The sequence below is a fragment of the Nothoprocta perdicaria genome, unplaced genomic scaffold (genome assembly GCF_003342845.1).
Source record: "Nothoprocta perdicaria isolate Ctin4 unplaced genomic scaffold, notPer1 scaffold_195, whole genome shotgun sequence".
Taxonomy (NCBI): Eukaryota; Metazoa; Chordata; class Aves; order Tinamiformes; family Tinamidae; genus Nothoprocta; species Nothoprocta perdicaria.
In genome coordinates this window covers 910754-926974 of record NW_020455149.1, presented here as the reverse complement: position 1 = coordinate 926974, position 16221 = coordinate 910754, and the positions used below count along the sequence as shown (strand labels likewise).

At 50.7% G+C, this 16221-nt stretch overlaps 2 protein-coding genes across 2 annotated transcripts in view; both read right to left on the bottom strand.

Moving 5' to 3' along the window:
* The window catches only part of DGKI (diacylglycerol kinase iota), a 201707-nt gene extending 200696 nt beyond the window's left edge, over window positions 1-1011 (bottom strand). The window contains exon 1 of the mRNA XM_026037282.1: window positions 1003-1011. Coding sequence (XP_025893067.1) covers window positions 1003-1011 — 9 coding nt within the window. The remainder of the gene's footprint in view (window positions 1-1002) is intronic.
* Window positions 1012-6524: 5513 nt separating this feature from the next.
* The window catches only part of CREB3L2 (cAMP responsive element binding protein 3 like 2), a 68899-nt gene continuing 59202 nt past the window's right edge, over window positions 6525-16221 (bottom strand). Inside the window, exons 9-12 of the mRNA XM_026037260.1 lie at window positions 14679-14778; window positions 13689-13815; window positions 12714-12939; window positions 6525-11870 (exon numbers count right to left, since the gene is read on the bottom strand). Coding sequence (XP_025893045.1) covers window positions 11795-11870; window positions 12714-12939; window positions 13689-13815; window positions 14679-14778 — 529 coding nt within the window. The 3' untranslated portion in view covers window positions 6525-11794. The remainder of the gene's footprint in view (window positions 11871-12713; window positions 12940-13688; window positions 13816-14678; window positions 14779-16221) is intronic.

Sequence of the window (16221 nt, the reverse complement as noted above, 5' to 3'; positions counted from 1 at the left end):
CCGTTGGGGCGACCGTTGGAGCGGCCGTTGGGGCGGCCGTTGGGGCGGCCGTTGGGTGGCCCGCGCGGGGGCGCCGCGCTCAGGGCACCTGCCCCGAGCCCCGCTGTGGGGACGGGGCCCGGCTGCCCTCGCAGGGGCTGCGCGGGGCTCCTTCCCCTCAGCGGTGCCTTTCAARCTCCTTCCCTGCGAGGAGAAGGTCACGGTGCTGGCGCCCCTTGAAGCCTCTGCGTTGCRCTGGGCTCATCACCCTCCCTTGAGCTTGGCTTTAATCTCCTCCAGCGCCGAGTTCCAAATGCCCTTCAAAGTGAGCAGTCGAGCGCTCAAGAGTGTCAGATGATGTCTAGATCTCGTGCAGCCTTCTTGGTTACGTATTAATCTCTTCTTAATTTTTTTTTTCACCCTCGGGCTATGTCTATTTAGCGCGCTCAGAAAGAAAACAGCCAACTGCAAGGAGTTAGGATCTGGCATAGACTTCACAGTGCCTCTTAGTTAAGTAATCTGTCCTTCAGCCTAGTTTCCTCTGTCTCCCGTTTGCTCATGGGGAGAAACAGAGACTTTCCAAGGGAGCCATYGGCGTGGGGCCACTCAAACACACGAGCTAGGGTGGCAGTGAGATTACGTCAAGTACAGAGGAGGCCGTGGTCTGGGACATCTCCCAGGAATTACAGCAGGAATTCTCTTCCCTTGCTAGATTTCCTCCACTGACAGCTAGTCCAAGACAATGTGATCCAAAGAAGGAAGCTGCAAGAAAAKAAGGGGGAGGAACACGAGCAGTGCTGCTATGCAGAGCAAACCCTGCAGGGGTCGATTTCAGCACCACCACCACGGACCTTCCTGACTGGCCTTTCACCTTCCTGTGATCCCTTGGCAATGGCATTAACTAACCAGGGGTGTAATGAGAAGTGAACCAGTGAAGCAAATATGCATTGCCCTGTGCTCCCTTGGGCACGGAGCAGGCTGAAGACAGCCTGTAGGTTCCTTACACCTGACTTTCACTCCTACTGCCGCCATGTAGAWAGCTCCAGCCTGCCTGTGCTTAGCATACATCACACACATGTCTTCTACCCTGACTTTGGCTCTCAGACTCAGCCGAACAGTGTTTTTACTATCCCTTGCTGGCAGAAGAGAAAGTTGATGAAAAGCCTATCTTTTTGCTACAGCTAAAGCATTTTTAAAGTTTCACTAGTTTTCAAAGCGATTTTCCCTCTGTATGCATATAGGATGCATGTATTATCCACATGCACACGTGCATCCCACAGTATGTGTATAAATTATCTCCTGAAGAACAATGAAGAAAACATAATTAAGCAAGGTAATACATTCCTTTCTAGCAGCAAAACGAAAGCTCTTTCTCACTGCAGCACTGTTAATAAAATGTCCTGATGCTGCTCTGGGAAGGAGAGCTGCCAACCAGCATGGGCTCCACTGAGGCCACCAAGACCTTGACCAGGCGGAGCTGAGACCTCAGCACTGAGGAAAGTCCTCAGATGAACTTCCAGAGGCTTTAGCAGCCAATACTGCAAGTCAGAGCACCCCACTTAAGAGTGGGCGACAATTCTTGCAAAAAGGCACTAAATCATTTTGAGATAGGAATATCACTAAGTTCTGCCCTCTTCTAATACCCAGCTTTGAGGATGAGGAGTGGTAGCATAAAGCCCCTCTCTGGCAGTGCCTCTGCTCTTAGAAGGGGGGCAGCAACAACAGGAGCTTCCTTAGAGCATCTGCTTTGGCCACAGATGTTACAGCAGCCTTACGGCTGGATCAGGAGGAAAAGGATCTGCCCCAGAATGGATTCTTAGCAAGTTTTGCCAGTTCTGGGGAGTCTGCACTGGTCAAAGTCTGAATCCCCAAGACCAGTATCTCATTTCCCAAGCTGGCACCAAGGAAGGGATACTTGTGATGGGATAGCAGGAGCACCTTGGGTCCCTCTGCGCTGGCTCCTCTGCTCCCTCAGGAGCGCTGACAAGCCCTGGCAGGTGACAAGCGCCTGCTCTGCATGGAAGCTTCCAGCCACAGTAGCAGGATGGATGCAGGGAGCGACATGGGAAATGCTCAGGAATTCAGCCTTGTGTGGGAAAGCCAAGAGGAGGCTCATGCCGCCTCTCACATGGCACTTCAGTCCCCTGCAGAGTGCACACAGGCAACGACATGTACCTAGAATGGGAGGACTGAAAATCCTTTTCTTATTGATAAAGAGGTCAAGAGGTCAGTATATTAAAAAATGGAAGGGGGAGGAGGAGGCAAGGCAGCCTTACTGGTTTGGTGTGCTCGTTTAGGCACTGAGGAGTTAGTCCATTTTAAATAGTCCAGATTACGTGAGGCTCATACAAGATTCACGCTCAAGACGGCACAGAAGGCTCAGGGAAAAACATGCACCAGTGCCTATTCCCTGATTCTGGGTGCTGCCTCTTCATGGATCCCATGGGTGCAGTCCGAGCACTTACAAAGAAAGGGTCTTATAAAAGGCTATCTGGCTGCTGAACATCACTTTGGCAAATGGAATTGAAACAGCCAAGCAAACTTGGTATTGTTCTCTAATGGTTGTCTTTTGCTCAGTTATATCACAGCAAAAATAAGCTCTAGCCATTCGTAACAGCACAGTTTTATAGCAACACGTAGAACTCATATGTAAATAGATTTAAGACAAATACAATTACAAAGATGTAAACAACCCATTCATTAAAAAATGGCTCATGTGTGGACTCCTTGAAGCTCACACARGACGGCACCGAGAAACTGAAAAATGAAGCTGATCCTAGAGTAAATTTAATATTTTGAAGTACAAACTGGAGAGGAACAAGACACACAAGCATTATTTATTTAGCATGATATGAAACATGGCTTTGTTTTTAATAACCAGCTCCTGAGAGATCACCCTTCCTTGGTGGATACCAGCAGCTTTATATAGCTGAGGGAAGTTATCACTGGCCTCATTTTGCAGAGCAGGGATCTGAACCGTGGAGAAGAGAGAACCAAAGTGAGCAGGACTAGACCCAGAAGCCAGTTTCCTCCATCACTGTCCAGGGCTCTCTCCCAGCTGGACATGGCTAGTGTAGAATGATCTTATTCACAGCAAAGCTCTAAGCTTTGGCTGCCTGCTACTAAAATTCAAGCTGATCAGGTCTGTAGTTCTAAGCAACCAAAACCAAACAACAGACAGAAAATAGAAAAAGGGTGCTAGAGAACCTACCTTGAAACATCTGGAGTCACTGGTGGAGCCAGTGCCGTTGCAGAATAGGTGCAAGTCCTGTGTCCCGCTGCCCAGTGCTGGGAGAGRCCCTGCGAGCTGTGTTGGGACACGCGATAAGGGCAGGAAGCGGCCGGAGGAAGAGCGTGCGGACTCGGCCGTAAGCCCAAGCACTACCAGGCTGTCCAGCGAACAGCAAGTACTGCAGGGCGAGAGGTGGGGAGCTCGACAGCTCATCACGCAGCATTGCCCCAGCATAGGTGGGTTTTCTTCTTGAATCACACGCGCCTCGCTGCATCGCCAGCAGTATGTATGATGCTTTAGGGGTGATGCTGAGACCTGATGAGAGTCTTAACCATTAACCACCAGTTGGTGTTTCATATTCTCAAAGGCACTGAGCTCAGCTAACACGAAGCTGTGGGTGACCTCTCCAGTCACGGTATGGCAATTTCCCTCTCCAAAAGTTACGTATGGCTTGGTGCTACCTACAAGTGTCCTGGTTCAAGAGCTCCGGCAAGAGAAACTGGCAGGGCAGACAACAAAGGGCAGCTGGAAAGTGCTGGAAAGGCTGAGGATGCAACAACCGTGGCTGGGAGGAGAGCAGAGCAAGTGACCCTGGTGCAGAGCTGTAAGGACAAGGTGAAGCCCTTCTCACGTGGCCTTCCAGGGAGAGCCCCAGTGGCCTCTTCCTTCAGGCATTAAGACACACTTTGCATGAAGGAGCTGCTTAGTCATGAGCCTTGGCGAAAGGAGTTTGGCCGCAGGCCCTTGTGCTGCCCGGGACACTTGCTGTGCTGCAGCGCTGCATGTGCCTGCATGTCAGAGGTGGGACAGACCTAAATAAGCCCTTGTGCCAGTTCTCTGTTCTTGGGGCAGCCAGTAGCAAACACAGGGCCTGAGCTAAAACTGTGAGCCCAGAACTCAGAGGAGAGCTTTTATTTATGGTGTCATTGCCTCTTTCCTGTGCCACTTCAGCCTCTTTGGCCCCAAAGCAAGACCCTTCTGGAAACCCGCAGCGGCCACCAGGGCAGCGTGGCATGTRCTAGGCCTCGTGGCACGTGGCCTCTGAAGAGCCCTTCTTCAGGGTGCCTCAGAAAGGAAGCCGGTTGTCACGTTCCTGTTTTCAGACCAATAAAACGGGATCTGTCACTTCCATTGCTGGCATTTCCTGCAGGGGATAAGCTCTTCGTTGCCAAAGCACAGATACAGGGATCTCATACGAGAGGTTCCTTCCTTGGTAGAAAAGAAAAAAACGCATCTCATCAAGAAAAATCGGAATAAACAAACAGACTATGCCCTTTTAAAACCAGCTCTGCAAATGGTATTTCTCACATCTACAYTGTGCTATCACTTACCATGTTCCCTGGGGGTCAGCAAAGCTGCAGAGTCCCTAAAGTAGAAGAACCGAAGCATTTGCTATCCCTGCATCTGCGCGGATGAGCAAAGGTCAGCGCTGACCCCCGGCTGGATGCGACTGCTGCACCATGGGGCAAACATCAACTGCTCGSGCGGGAAAAGCGGCCGCCTTGGGAACTGCTGGTGACGGCTCCCACATGGGACGAGTCAGGGCCAAGGAAGGAGCTGGGGCCAGCAGAGCTCCCGGCCCCTAAGGGCAGAGCAGAGAGATCTTCAGCAAGCGCTGGAGCTGAAGCAAGACACAGCTGCCTGGGGAAGCCAGGGCAGTAAAAGAATCGACCTTCCAGAAGGCTCCAGGATCCCTCAAATTAAGCCCTTGCTCTGGCAGACTCTGTCACTGGGCTGAAGCTAGTGCCCCTTAGAGCATCAGCCCGCTCACATCCCACTTAAAAGAGTGTGATGTTAACACGGCCATGCTGCAGTCCCACTCCAGCACCACTATGGGCAGTAAGGGCCATTAGCCTTTGCCCAATTTCCACCCATTACTGACTGATTTTGCAGTCCAGTGACTGCAAAACGGAGCAGCCCCCTATGCAAACCCCCCACCATCACTTGGAGCCTGCAGGGTCCAGCCTCAGGCTGAACTAAGGSCTCTGGTGGGCCAAGCACCACGCTTGTGACTGAATCTTTCCCAACCAATAGGACAGCAAGCAAACCGTACTCTTTTTTTTTTTTTTTTTCTACAGAAAATATTTATTTGCAAGAAATGAAGAGCAYAATATACTTAACTACATAGATATTCAGGCTACAAAAGCAGGTAGTCTCTTCTCCTGTAGAATCAAGCAGATAATTTAAAAGGAAAAATATGAATTTCTTTACACCCAACGGACATGTTTGCAGTGTGAGCGATCGGGGGAACACATCCAGATGAGCAGTGCGTGTACAAAACCAGCSTGTCTGCTGACACGCGCACATGGAACTAAACAGACGTTTTGCAAAGGAATGGAAATATCTGCAGTCAGAAGAGGCTCCAATGCAGTTTACTGAGGAACTGAGGGGCTTCTGGTTTTGTGCCATTCAGTGTCACTTGCACAAACCCATACTCCATCAGTATGAGGGAGGGGAAAGAGAAAAAGAGAGGAGAGGGAGCTCAGCTGAATTGCTTTAGAGGTGTCACCGAGTCGRTCAGAACCACAGGGGGTTGTTTCTGATGGCCCAGGCCCTGTTTTCCGGCCCTGGAAACAGATTCAAGCACACAATGCCAGGTTGCTTGCCCTTTGGAAGGCTCAGCACATCCCGGACTCTTCCCTCGGCATGTGGGCCTCCAAAGGTGAAGCGACGCCGCTGCCCTGCRCCGCCCTGTGCCCACAAGGAGGCTGCAGCGGTCGCGCTCCCATGGGAAGGGGGTCCCTTTGCTCCTCTAGCTGAAGACCACCATGGCAAACGGCCTTCCTTGAACTGTCACTCCCTTCAAGACTAGAGCATTAAAACAGAAAGCATTCAGAGCTGGAATTCCACTACCCAAAGACGAGAGCTGAAGGCTGGACACATCAGAGCCTGCTGAATTCCTGCAGCAGGACAGAGCTGCTGTACAGAGAGGCCAGGCAGCCTAGGCGCAGCCCAACAGAGCGGGCGCAGCAGCCTCCCGCTGAGCTGCCGCCGGGCGGCCCTCGGGCAGCCCTGCCCTTGGCGGCCTGGAACGCCAGCCGCTTCCAGAGGGGAAGCCCCAGCGGGGACGCGGGCGCTGCCTGTTCGGGCAGGTGCCCTCGTTCAGTGACACCCACTACATTACCAACACACGTCTCCCACGTATTCTTTTTTAATTGCTCACCACATGCACACACACACACAGGCTCACACACACACTCATGCTCGTTCCCACTAACTGTTCCCATGAAGAAAGCAGGATGCCAGGACTACACCAGCACTGCAGGAGAATCTGCTATGAAAGCGTTTGACTACCTGCCTCTGCTTTTCCCTCTCTTCCCTCCACTCCCCTATTATGGGCTGCTAAAGATTGAATATTCTTTTCTTTATCTATGTTGGAAAGGAGAATGGAGTATATTATAAAAGTCAGACAGACGTTCATTTTACATAGAAAGGACTGCATAGTGTTAAAGAGCAAGGGGAAAAAGAAGATAAAAACAGGGGGGCGGAATTAATGAAAAAGACCATTATTCCCAATTTAAGAAATGACAAACTGAGAAGTCTCTCTGTCCTTTCAAGAGTACCTTCTTCTGCCTCTCCTTTCATCTTTTCTGTAAGGGGCATCTATAAAATCCAGCTCTCCCATGTTTTCTTCTCACCTATTCAGTTCAAGCTCTTAGAGGAAAAGTACGGGCACGAGCTTTATGGTTATTCTGAGATGACTGGGAGTAACTTCACCACCATTCAACCAACAACACGGCAAGCGAGTTTCCTGGAAGATGCACCCTCTTCCAAGCAGGGAGGCAGCTCAGGTCTASAGCTCAGTAAAGCAGAGAAGGTTCAACACGAAAACCAGAAACACAAATGGAAATTCCACCTTCAGGCCCAGGATCTCCCAGCCCTGCTCTGTGCCGAAGCAACTCAGTACAAGCAAGGAGATGCTGAGGGTGCAGTCCCTAGTACGGCCACGTCACAGACATAAGAAAGCTACAATATTCGGGCCGTATCCTTCTGTCTTATTTGTAAATGCATCATTATATAAGGCAGTTCATCTTTACAGCCCCCAAAGGCATTTCTCCTTAACGCTATCGTGCAAAGCAGCAACATCATAGCCCTGTGCTACATATATAGGCTAATATAACTTCTGTAGTTTGCAAGTACTGACCTACCATTTCACCTTCAAAATACAAAATGTTCCCTTTCTAATTAGTGACTTGAGAAAGGAATATTTTAGTCACCAAGAGTATAAAAATACTCCATATGCTTCTGTTCTTAGCTGCGTGGGCTTTGTGCGATGGCCTCTTGGCATTAGCTAAAATCTAGAGCCCGTATACTCTGTGGAAATCCCTCCSAACGGGGAATTAGTATCACTTATTTGACCTACATGCTAAATGTGTCCAGACAGAATTCACTTCTTGGGGTGGTAAGGAGTCGGGTGGTAAGGARTGGGGTGGAGGGCTGTTGTTCTTTTAGCATGAGGAAAAGATGACTAAAAAAWCTTTTAATTCATTTTCAGCTCCACATTAGAGAAATTGAGCTAAGCTTGTGTTATGCTACATCGTTATACAGAGAGATATGGAAGAGGTCGCCTGCCAGGATAAATGAGACCAACAGCCTCRGAAAGCTGCAAGTGAGAAGCTGCTGCACTGGATCAGCTGGGATCCCGCCTAAGAACTTCAGCTTAATCCACTATCASTCTCAGACAAACTGTGAGCAGAGGCAGAGCTCGGGCAAGGGCATGACAGGGTACAGAGAGGGAGAAGCCCCAAAATACGGAATGGTACGGATGAAACAAGAGAAGTGCAGCAAAGAACTATAAATAGCCTAGCAAAAATACATTATCTACACACTGGTAACAAGGTTAGAATTGCCATGTGCCCTGTGCTTGATACTTTTAAATACATATATATATAAAAAATAATGCCCTATGTTCCTTTGTAGCTTATCTCTCTAGAAGCAAAGAGCTAAAAGATCTAGACACGTCTGAATGGGAAACAAAGTTCACCAGCAGCGAAAAACCATGCTGGGGCCCAGCACCTGGGAAGAGCTGAAGACATTACGGATCATTTAAGTCCTGTAGCAGAGGCGGCACTTAAGCAGCGCGGGAGGCCTTTTCCTATCSTGCGTGTACATCAAGGCCACGCTACAGCACCGAGTTCCCGACCACTGGAAAAGCTCCAAGGCGGAAGGCTGAGACCTGGAGCAACCCAGCCGAGCTATTTAAGAGYACTTAATGCAGGATCCTTACATGATGCCTCTCCCTGCTCCTCCTGCACACTGAGCATGGAGCCCCCGGCGCTGCCGTCCCACGTGGGCCCAGTGCTTCCGACACCCCCGGGTCCCGCCTCTTCCATCTGGGAGACCAAGAGGTCCTCGTTGCATAAARACCTGGGGATAGGCAAACTGGAGATACTTTGGCTCTAGAGTCAAAGAGAAGCCAGTTCTGTTAAAAGCCCTAAAGAAAGATGATCGCAAACGTACCATAATAAAACAGGCAATTCCATATTATGAAGAAATTATATTTAATAAAAATAGACCCCCAAACCTTGTGTATGCTACAGCAAGCAATCCCAAAAGAGTACCATAAAATAATATAAAGGATGAGAAAAAATAAGATTATAGGACTAGATTAGCAAACAGTAACAAAAATATCAACATTGCCATACAGGTTCAAATGACTTCATTCAGAGGCTGACCCAGACAGCAGCCAATGTGAAATGCCTCAGCTGAAAATAGGGCTTCCCCAGTCAGAGCTCAACTCGTATGTCCAAATGAAGCAAAGAAAAGGCAGAGCTTTGATGGCGACTACAGCAGTGGGGTTCAGGGAGGGAGGTGGGTTTTTGTTTTGCTTCGGGGAGGTCATATTGCCTGTCCTTAAGAGCGCTGGGAAGTAATTCAGRTGTGTTTTTAACACCATGGGGTTAGTTGGAGCTCTGCAAGGAATGGGACATGAACCAGTTACARGCTAAACTGGGTAAGGAACACGAGCCCAGGGGGACTGGCCTCCTGCTTCTGCACAGCACAAGCAGCAGGGCAGCGAGGGCTGGCTTGAGCCTGGCAACCTGGGCCTCTTTGCAAAAGTCTGAAGCCTGCGCAGTTCTACCCAGAGACAACAAACTGGGTGCTCTGAAAAACAAAAACRAAACAAAAAAAGACTGTTTAATTTCATGGCCATGGCCACTCACACTGGCTTGCTGTATGGTAGCCAGAGGGTCAGTCCCGGCTTTCTCCTTTGCCTTTGCTGACCTCATGTGGTCAAACAACGTTGCCATCCCCTGTGTCTCACGCTCCACCACAGCAACTTGTGTTCATCACTAATAAATAATGCTTAAAAAAAAAAATGAAACGATGCAGAGGATCTGACAGAGCCACTGCAGAAGAGAGAAACCAAGGGAGGACACCGACCCATGCTGAGAAGGGAACTCTTGTGAGACGGCCTCCAGTGGCATTTCTCCTCTCATCGCTCCCAACGGGAAAATAATAAGGCACTTGTATAACTGTACGGGCAGGTCTGCACACCAAAACTCCTTAGTAGCTCCTGGAATCAGGCACATGCTCCACTCACTGGTGTGAAAGACCTTCCTAAAACAGCACCGTGGGGACTGATCCAAAGCCGACTAATCTACTGGACTCTTTCCATTCATTTCACTCAGTTTTGACTCAGATCACAGAGGCAACAAACAGGACAGCAAAGGAAGGAAATGTAAGAAGGAAGAATAAAGATTAAGAGGGGAGCGAGGGTGCCAGTAGCTATAATAAAATACAAATCTAGTATTTTACAAAATGGAATACCTGCAGGAAATATCTACTGTACACGTAAAAAACAACTTGTAAGGCTAGATTAGTTTTTCCCTTATCATGAAAAGAAAGCAAGGCAAGTCAAAAAGATTTTTAATTGCATTTTTCTGGTAAACTTCAAAGCGGCCACATTAGCCTGTGGAATTAGGGTTTTCACATGAAACCCATTCACTGTGGGAGCCTGAGTGCCCTCCTGGTGCAATGAGATAAAACCTGCTGGAAATGCTGGGCAGGTTTGACTGTGAGCAGAGGCAGGGCTGGGACAAGGCATGGCAGGGTACAGAGAAAGGCAGAAACCCCACAGGCACCAGCTACAAGGGCCCAAACGGTGCCTGCAAGAAAGGTCAGAGAGTAAGAAGTGCTGGACCAGGATCACACTTGAATATCACTTTTGGCTTCTCCACGGATCTGGGGCCAGTCACTCCATCTCCCATGTGCCTCTCCCATCCCTCTTCTGTCTTGTCTGCTGCCTACTCAGCTTCTCAGGCCAGGGACTGTCTTGCCATAAAGGTGTTGGGCACCTAGCACCTTGCCAGGGCTACACATCCCCCTATCATTTTGGCTACGTGGCTCTTCTAAGACTTTGTGTCTCTGGAAAAGGAGACAACAGCAAGAAGAGACTCATGACTTTCTAACATTTACTTGGGGAATTCAAGCTTGGGGAGGGAGAGGTGGTCACTGATTTGTGCATAWCCAGCCTCAGAGTTGCCTGGATCACTTGCAGGGTTAGGAAAGCTCTATTCTCACTGCAGCTGCTTGAAYGAAATCTTGCAAGGCTAATAAATACTATTTACAACAGTGACAGGAGGGTGGTGGGGAAAGGGGAACACAGAACAACCTGACACCAGGTCTACATAAGAAATTCCTTCGATGCATCTAGAAGCCAATAAATTAAACCCATACAGTCTTCTCACGAGGCACTTCTATTTTAAGTCTTACATTGATTTCGTTCATGTTGGCAAGGAATTGATTTAAGCAAAACAGATTAGCCTGAAGCAGACTAAAGGACACCCACCCAAACCATTGCATAACCGTAACAAAACCTGCTTTCTAAACAGATTTGCTTAAACTGGTGTAATTCTCCCACACAGGGAAAGTGTGACAAGACAGTGACTGATCTTTGCTTGAATTCCACAGGGATGGAGCAGCAGTAGGGAAACCTYCCAGGACTGCTTCCAACCCAAGGAGAAACCTAACAACCCGCTTAAGGATGAAGGGCTGAAGGGGGAAAAGAGAAAGAGTTGGGAGAGGAGCATCCAGCACTCACCGCGCATCCCTCCCCTGCCGGTGCTGTTGATCCTTGTGCCGCCAAAGGCAGCCTGTGAACGTGACTCTCGCTCCCCTCAAAGGCTTCAAGTGCAAAGGCCTGGTTCTGAGCAGCGTCGCGCCTCACCTCCCCTTCCTCTTCACTCCTTCTTCCCAAATAACCCCTCACCCACGCGCTCCCGCTGCCTTGGCACACCCCGCTCCTCGGCAGCGTGTCTTTGCGCGCAGGTTGGCATACGTGCCAGCACACACACAGCTCAAGCATCAGCGCTCCGCTGGCATCATCTGCCACCAAAACTCATCCCTGTCCTTGCAGCATCCGACAGGAAAGGAATAAAAGCGACAGGGCTCGTGTGTTAGGTGAGGGAAGGGGTTGCAAGGACAAGCGACCCCAGCCGCAGTCACAGCGCGCCAGGCAGTGACTCCCTCTCGTTTGTGCTTTGGTTCACTGAGGGTGACAGGTCGGGGTGGGGAAGGGGGCACCTTTGGTAGAAAATATCGGGGGAAAGGAGGAAGTGAAGAAAAAAAGGCCTTGTTTTTTTAAGAGGTGGCATTGACTCTTCTGTCTATTTCAATTATCTTCAGTGTTTCATTTCCTTCTAGTTCTGAGCTGACCCTGGAGGAAACAAAAAAAAGAAAGAAAAGACGGAGGTTAACACCAGTAGTTAGTCATTTGTTAGAAGTGCACATCCTGCTTGCACTGGCTAATGCTAATAAGGTGCTGCTTATGCCAGATACTTGTCAGTTGCAGCATGGTAATATATTGAATTAGTCATCTCCTTGGCCTCAGGTTTAACTTTGGCACAGCTCCTCGGGAGAGAAGTTTGGGGCATTATGGCTCAGCCAGGACCTCAGAGGAGCATGGCTGCAAACAAAATGCCTCTCTTCACTCTCTGGTGCATTTGCTACTGTTTTTTTAGCAGAGACCAAGGCCTGGGCCAACTGAACAGTGCCGAGACAGGCAAAGGAGCAGTGGAGGAAAAAGTGCACTTTGCTGAGGCGCCAAACTTAACACTCAGGCTAAAATACATAAAGAAATAAACAAATTATGAAGAACTCTATGCTAAGTGGCCCAGGTAACCTTACAGGGCTGTTAAGCCCGAGTGCTCTATGCTCTAGGTAAGATCGCTGCTGAGAGAAGCTCCAGCTCTTCACCGCGTACCCTCACAGGCAGCCCAGCGAGTCACAGCCTCACACCTGCACCCAGCCTACCAAAGCTCAGCCCTRGCGGGGCACGCAGGTAGTGCCTAACCACGTGGGGAGGCAGAACAAACAGGTCACAGCGCTCGGCTCCTGACAGAGGCAGCGTTTGGTGGCAACGTTACTAACAAACCATCCTCGCAACCGCCGACCCAACAGCAGCGGCAACAGTTTTGCCCGCGAGCTCTCCAGACAGCGACCGCCCTCACGCTGCCCGGCGCCCAGCGCCGCAGAGCCCCAGGCAGGGCCCTGCCCTCACCTGCGCGGCTGCAGGCCCAGCAGCAGGGCCTTCTCCAGCCTCGTCTCGTTGGCGATGGTCACCTGCATGATATCGTCCCGCTGGCCGCCCGGGCCGCCTTCCAGGGCCAGCGCTGCCAACTTGGCGGCGTCTGCGCCCCGGTCGCCGCGCTCGGCCAGGGCCATGGGGCTGGACGGCTCCTCCAGCGGGGGAGGCTCCTCGTAAAGCAGCAGACTCCTCGACCTCACTGCATATGTAGAGAGGGGACGAGAGAGAGGTGAGAAACAGGCAGCTCGGAGAGAACATCCCTGGGCACGTCAGCAACTGGGAAGCACCAGAGCAGAACTAGAGCTGCCAAAGGTCTTTCCATAGTGATTAAGTGACCACTTGTTAGCTAGGGGAAGATGCTGCAGAACGGTGGGTGCTGACAGTTGTCAAACAGCTCGGAGCCGTCCAGGGAGCAAGAGCAGAAGGAACAATCATGTGGGCAGCACTGCAGGCACACGGCCTTTAACCAGTACGCCGCATTATCAGTCTCCCACTCAGTCCTTGGACCTTCCGTTGGCACTTGCGAAGGAAACACCAACAGGCACCGGTTGTGCTCTCTGACAGCACCAACATCTGCTGCTGTTCAGAAATACAACTGTCCTGCTGTCTCGCACAGACCTTTAGCTTTAGCTCCAAAACGGAAACAAAGATGATTTAAGCAGAAGTACCAGGCAGCCGTGCGGGGCAAGGCTCTGCCTGCCTCTATGGTGGCTGCCAGGAGGGGATAGGGAGGGGACAGGACCAACCCACAAGGGCGGGTGACAGCAGAGACACAGCTGCTCCAGCCCCAGCCCTGAGGCAAGGGTTCGGCATCTCCCAGTGGGTGCCACCAGCCACTCAGGCTATGGAGCAAACCGGAGCCCAGAGGTTCCCACCACAGGGCAGCAGGGAGGGAAAGGAGGGCCGCGGGGCGAGCAAGCAGGAGCGGGGCTGCCGTGCGGCACTCACCAACGGCGTCCGTGTAGGGCTCGGGCGAGGGCGGCTGCCGGGGCAGCGCCAGCTTGGTGGCCGACGGGTAGGGCCCGTAGCTCTGAGAGACGCCGCCGAACACCACGGCGAAGCAGAGCACCACCATCTGCAAAGGGAGCCCCGTCAGCCCCGCAGGAGCGCGCGGGGCACCCCGCGCCGCCCCAAACTGTCGCCTGGGCCCGCTCTCTGTCACCACCTGCGGGGTCTCTTAGCAGMGGCACAGACACAACCACCACTCGGTGCTCTAAAGGGCAGCTTTCCGTTCTGGGCTTTATTTTCCAAATCTTTTTGGCCTGTTTCCTTATTTACTCCTGAACTTGAAGCAGAGACAACCACCACGTGTGTGTTACACACACAGGAGGGCATTTCCAGGGTTATTTCTACCGTTGGCCCCAGTGTTGCTGCAAAGCGGCATAACCAGGGAGGCTGGCAGCCTGGCAGGGCAGCGTAGGCCTTGAAATCATCTTCAGTTTATGGCTCTAGCATGAAGGGAACTTGCTGCCTGAGTTGGTGGCGGGCAGACTTGCCTTCTAATCCTTTTCTTACTCTGACTGCTGTTACTGAAATAGGCTAGAGGTAGATTTACTGCCTTAGTCGTAATTTTATTTGGATGATAAAGTTTATTTTTACGGGTATCAAAAGAACTGAGCATCAGAGGGCACCCTTACTGTCATTTTACAACCTCGGGCACCATTCCTCACACACAGCACTGTAAGAAATGACACAACAGGTCCCGGGGAGCAGCATTTCTTCTTTGATCACTGCCCAACCACCCAGTCAAAAGCATGGGCCCAGTCTCCTGCACAACGTAAAGCCTTCCCACAAGCACTAATCTTCAGCAGACCGTTCTCACCTAACTCTAAGTCAATTGTCAAAGGACCAAGAAAAAACCAAAACAAGAAGCAATCGGGGAATTTGGGAGTGAAGGACTGGGCAGAGCAGGCGCTGGGGCAGAGAGGGGGCACTCACCATGAGGCAGGTCCCGGTCTGGGTGCTGGCCGCCTTGCACGAGCGCGTCACCTTGCCGGCCACGGCGGCCTGCAGTCTCTGCAGCTGCTGCAGCAGCGTCCTGCGGAGCCAAGGGCACAGCGTGAGCACCCAGCGCCCCGTCTCCAGGCTCCCCACGCAGCTCTTCCGCTGCCGCCTGCGTGCCCGCCAGCACGGCGGCGTTAATGAGGAGGAACCGCTCATTAAAAACCTTCCCTTGAAATTAGAAGGAAGCAATGTGCTTTAATTTTACAAGCTTTTTTACATGTGTTAGCACTAGATCTTTCAAAAAGATCTTTTTCCACAACTAATGTCCCTGAAAAATTACTTCAGCTGTCATTTCTGAAGCTTCTTATTCATAACTAAAGACTGTATTTACATTTTTTTTTTCCAGAAACAGATTCCATTAAACATACAGACAACCAGAACTGCTATATGTACAGCGGACTAGTGCCTACGTAACCTGGTCCTATGCCATGAATTCAGCGTGAGCTTTAGCATTACTTCCAAAGGAGCAGGGCAGGTTTGCAGCTACGCTTAACTGATCGCACAGCTACACACGTACCTCCTTTCTCTAAAAACCTGCTGTACAGGCAACCGGACAGCTCTTTTCAAATAAAATAATTTAAAAACAGACATAAGCACAGCCCTGATTTTCTATAAATTTATCTATTATCTGAAGTACTTCATTACTGCTTGCGAAATACTCCAAGAGTTTGCAAAATAACTGCTTGGTGTGGCCGCTCTGACCACACTGTCCCGAGGTGCCAACCGCAACGGCAACTCCGCTGTGGTCAGAGGCAGCAGTTCTGGACCCAGAGAGCCTGAACCCAGAGAGTTATTCCATCCTTCTGGATGTTTCCCATCATCAGCAGTCACTACACTCAGGATGCGCCTCACTGAAATGGGAAATGTTCTCCAAAGAGTGACTGACACGGTCCTTTCCCAACAGTTTTGCTTTGATAAAAGCTTTTTGACAGAGGAGGAGTAACCCAAACGCCTGCCAAGACACAGTCAAATACAGTGCAAGTCTCCATCAGGACGGCCACTTGGCCCTTCTCCTGCAGGCCGTCCTGCCTGGGCAGAGCACAACCCGCCCCAGGCCCCACGCAGCCACTCGGCCGCCCGCGGCAGCAAGGTGGCCCGTCACACAAAACACAGGGATTATTTTAAGACTGGACTTGCTGAAAGCTAATTGTAGGGCAGACCCAGAGGTGCCTTTACAGCTCAATATACACTTATCTGCCTATTATTATAGCCCTTTTTTAATCGGCGATGATCCCTGCTAATTAGGGTTTAATGAACTCAAGGACTGCAGGAATGCATTCCGCAACGGGCACAAGGCACGTGCCTGGCACACATTTATCTGGGCCAGCACGTTCTGCTCAGCTTATTACGGAAAGATGTCTTGCGCAGTGCTGAGAGCCTGGTGGACTCCACAGGTCACTATGAAAAAATGAAGTGATTTACCTAACTCAGTCCTTTATCCACAGGTGGAGAGAACACAAGCAAATTAAGAGGTAAA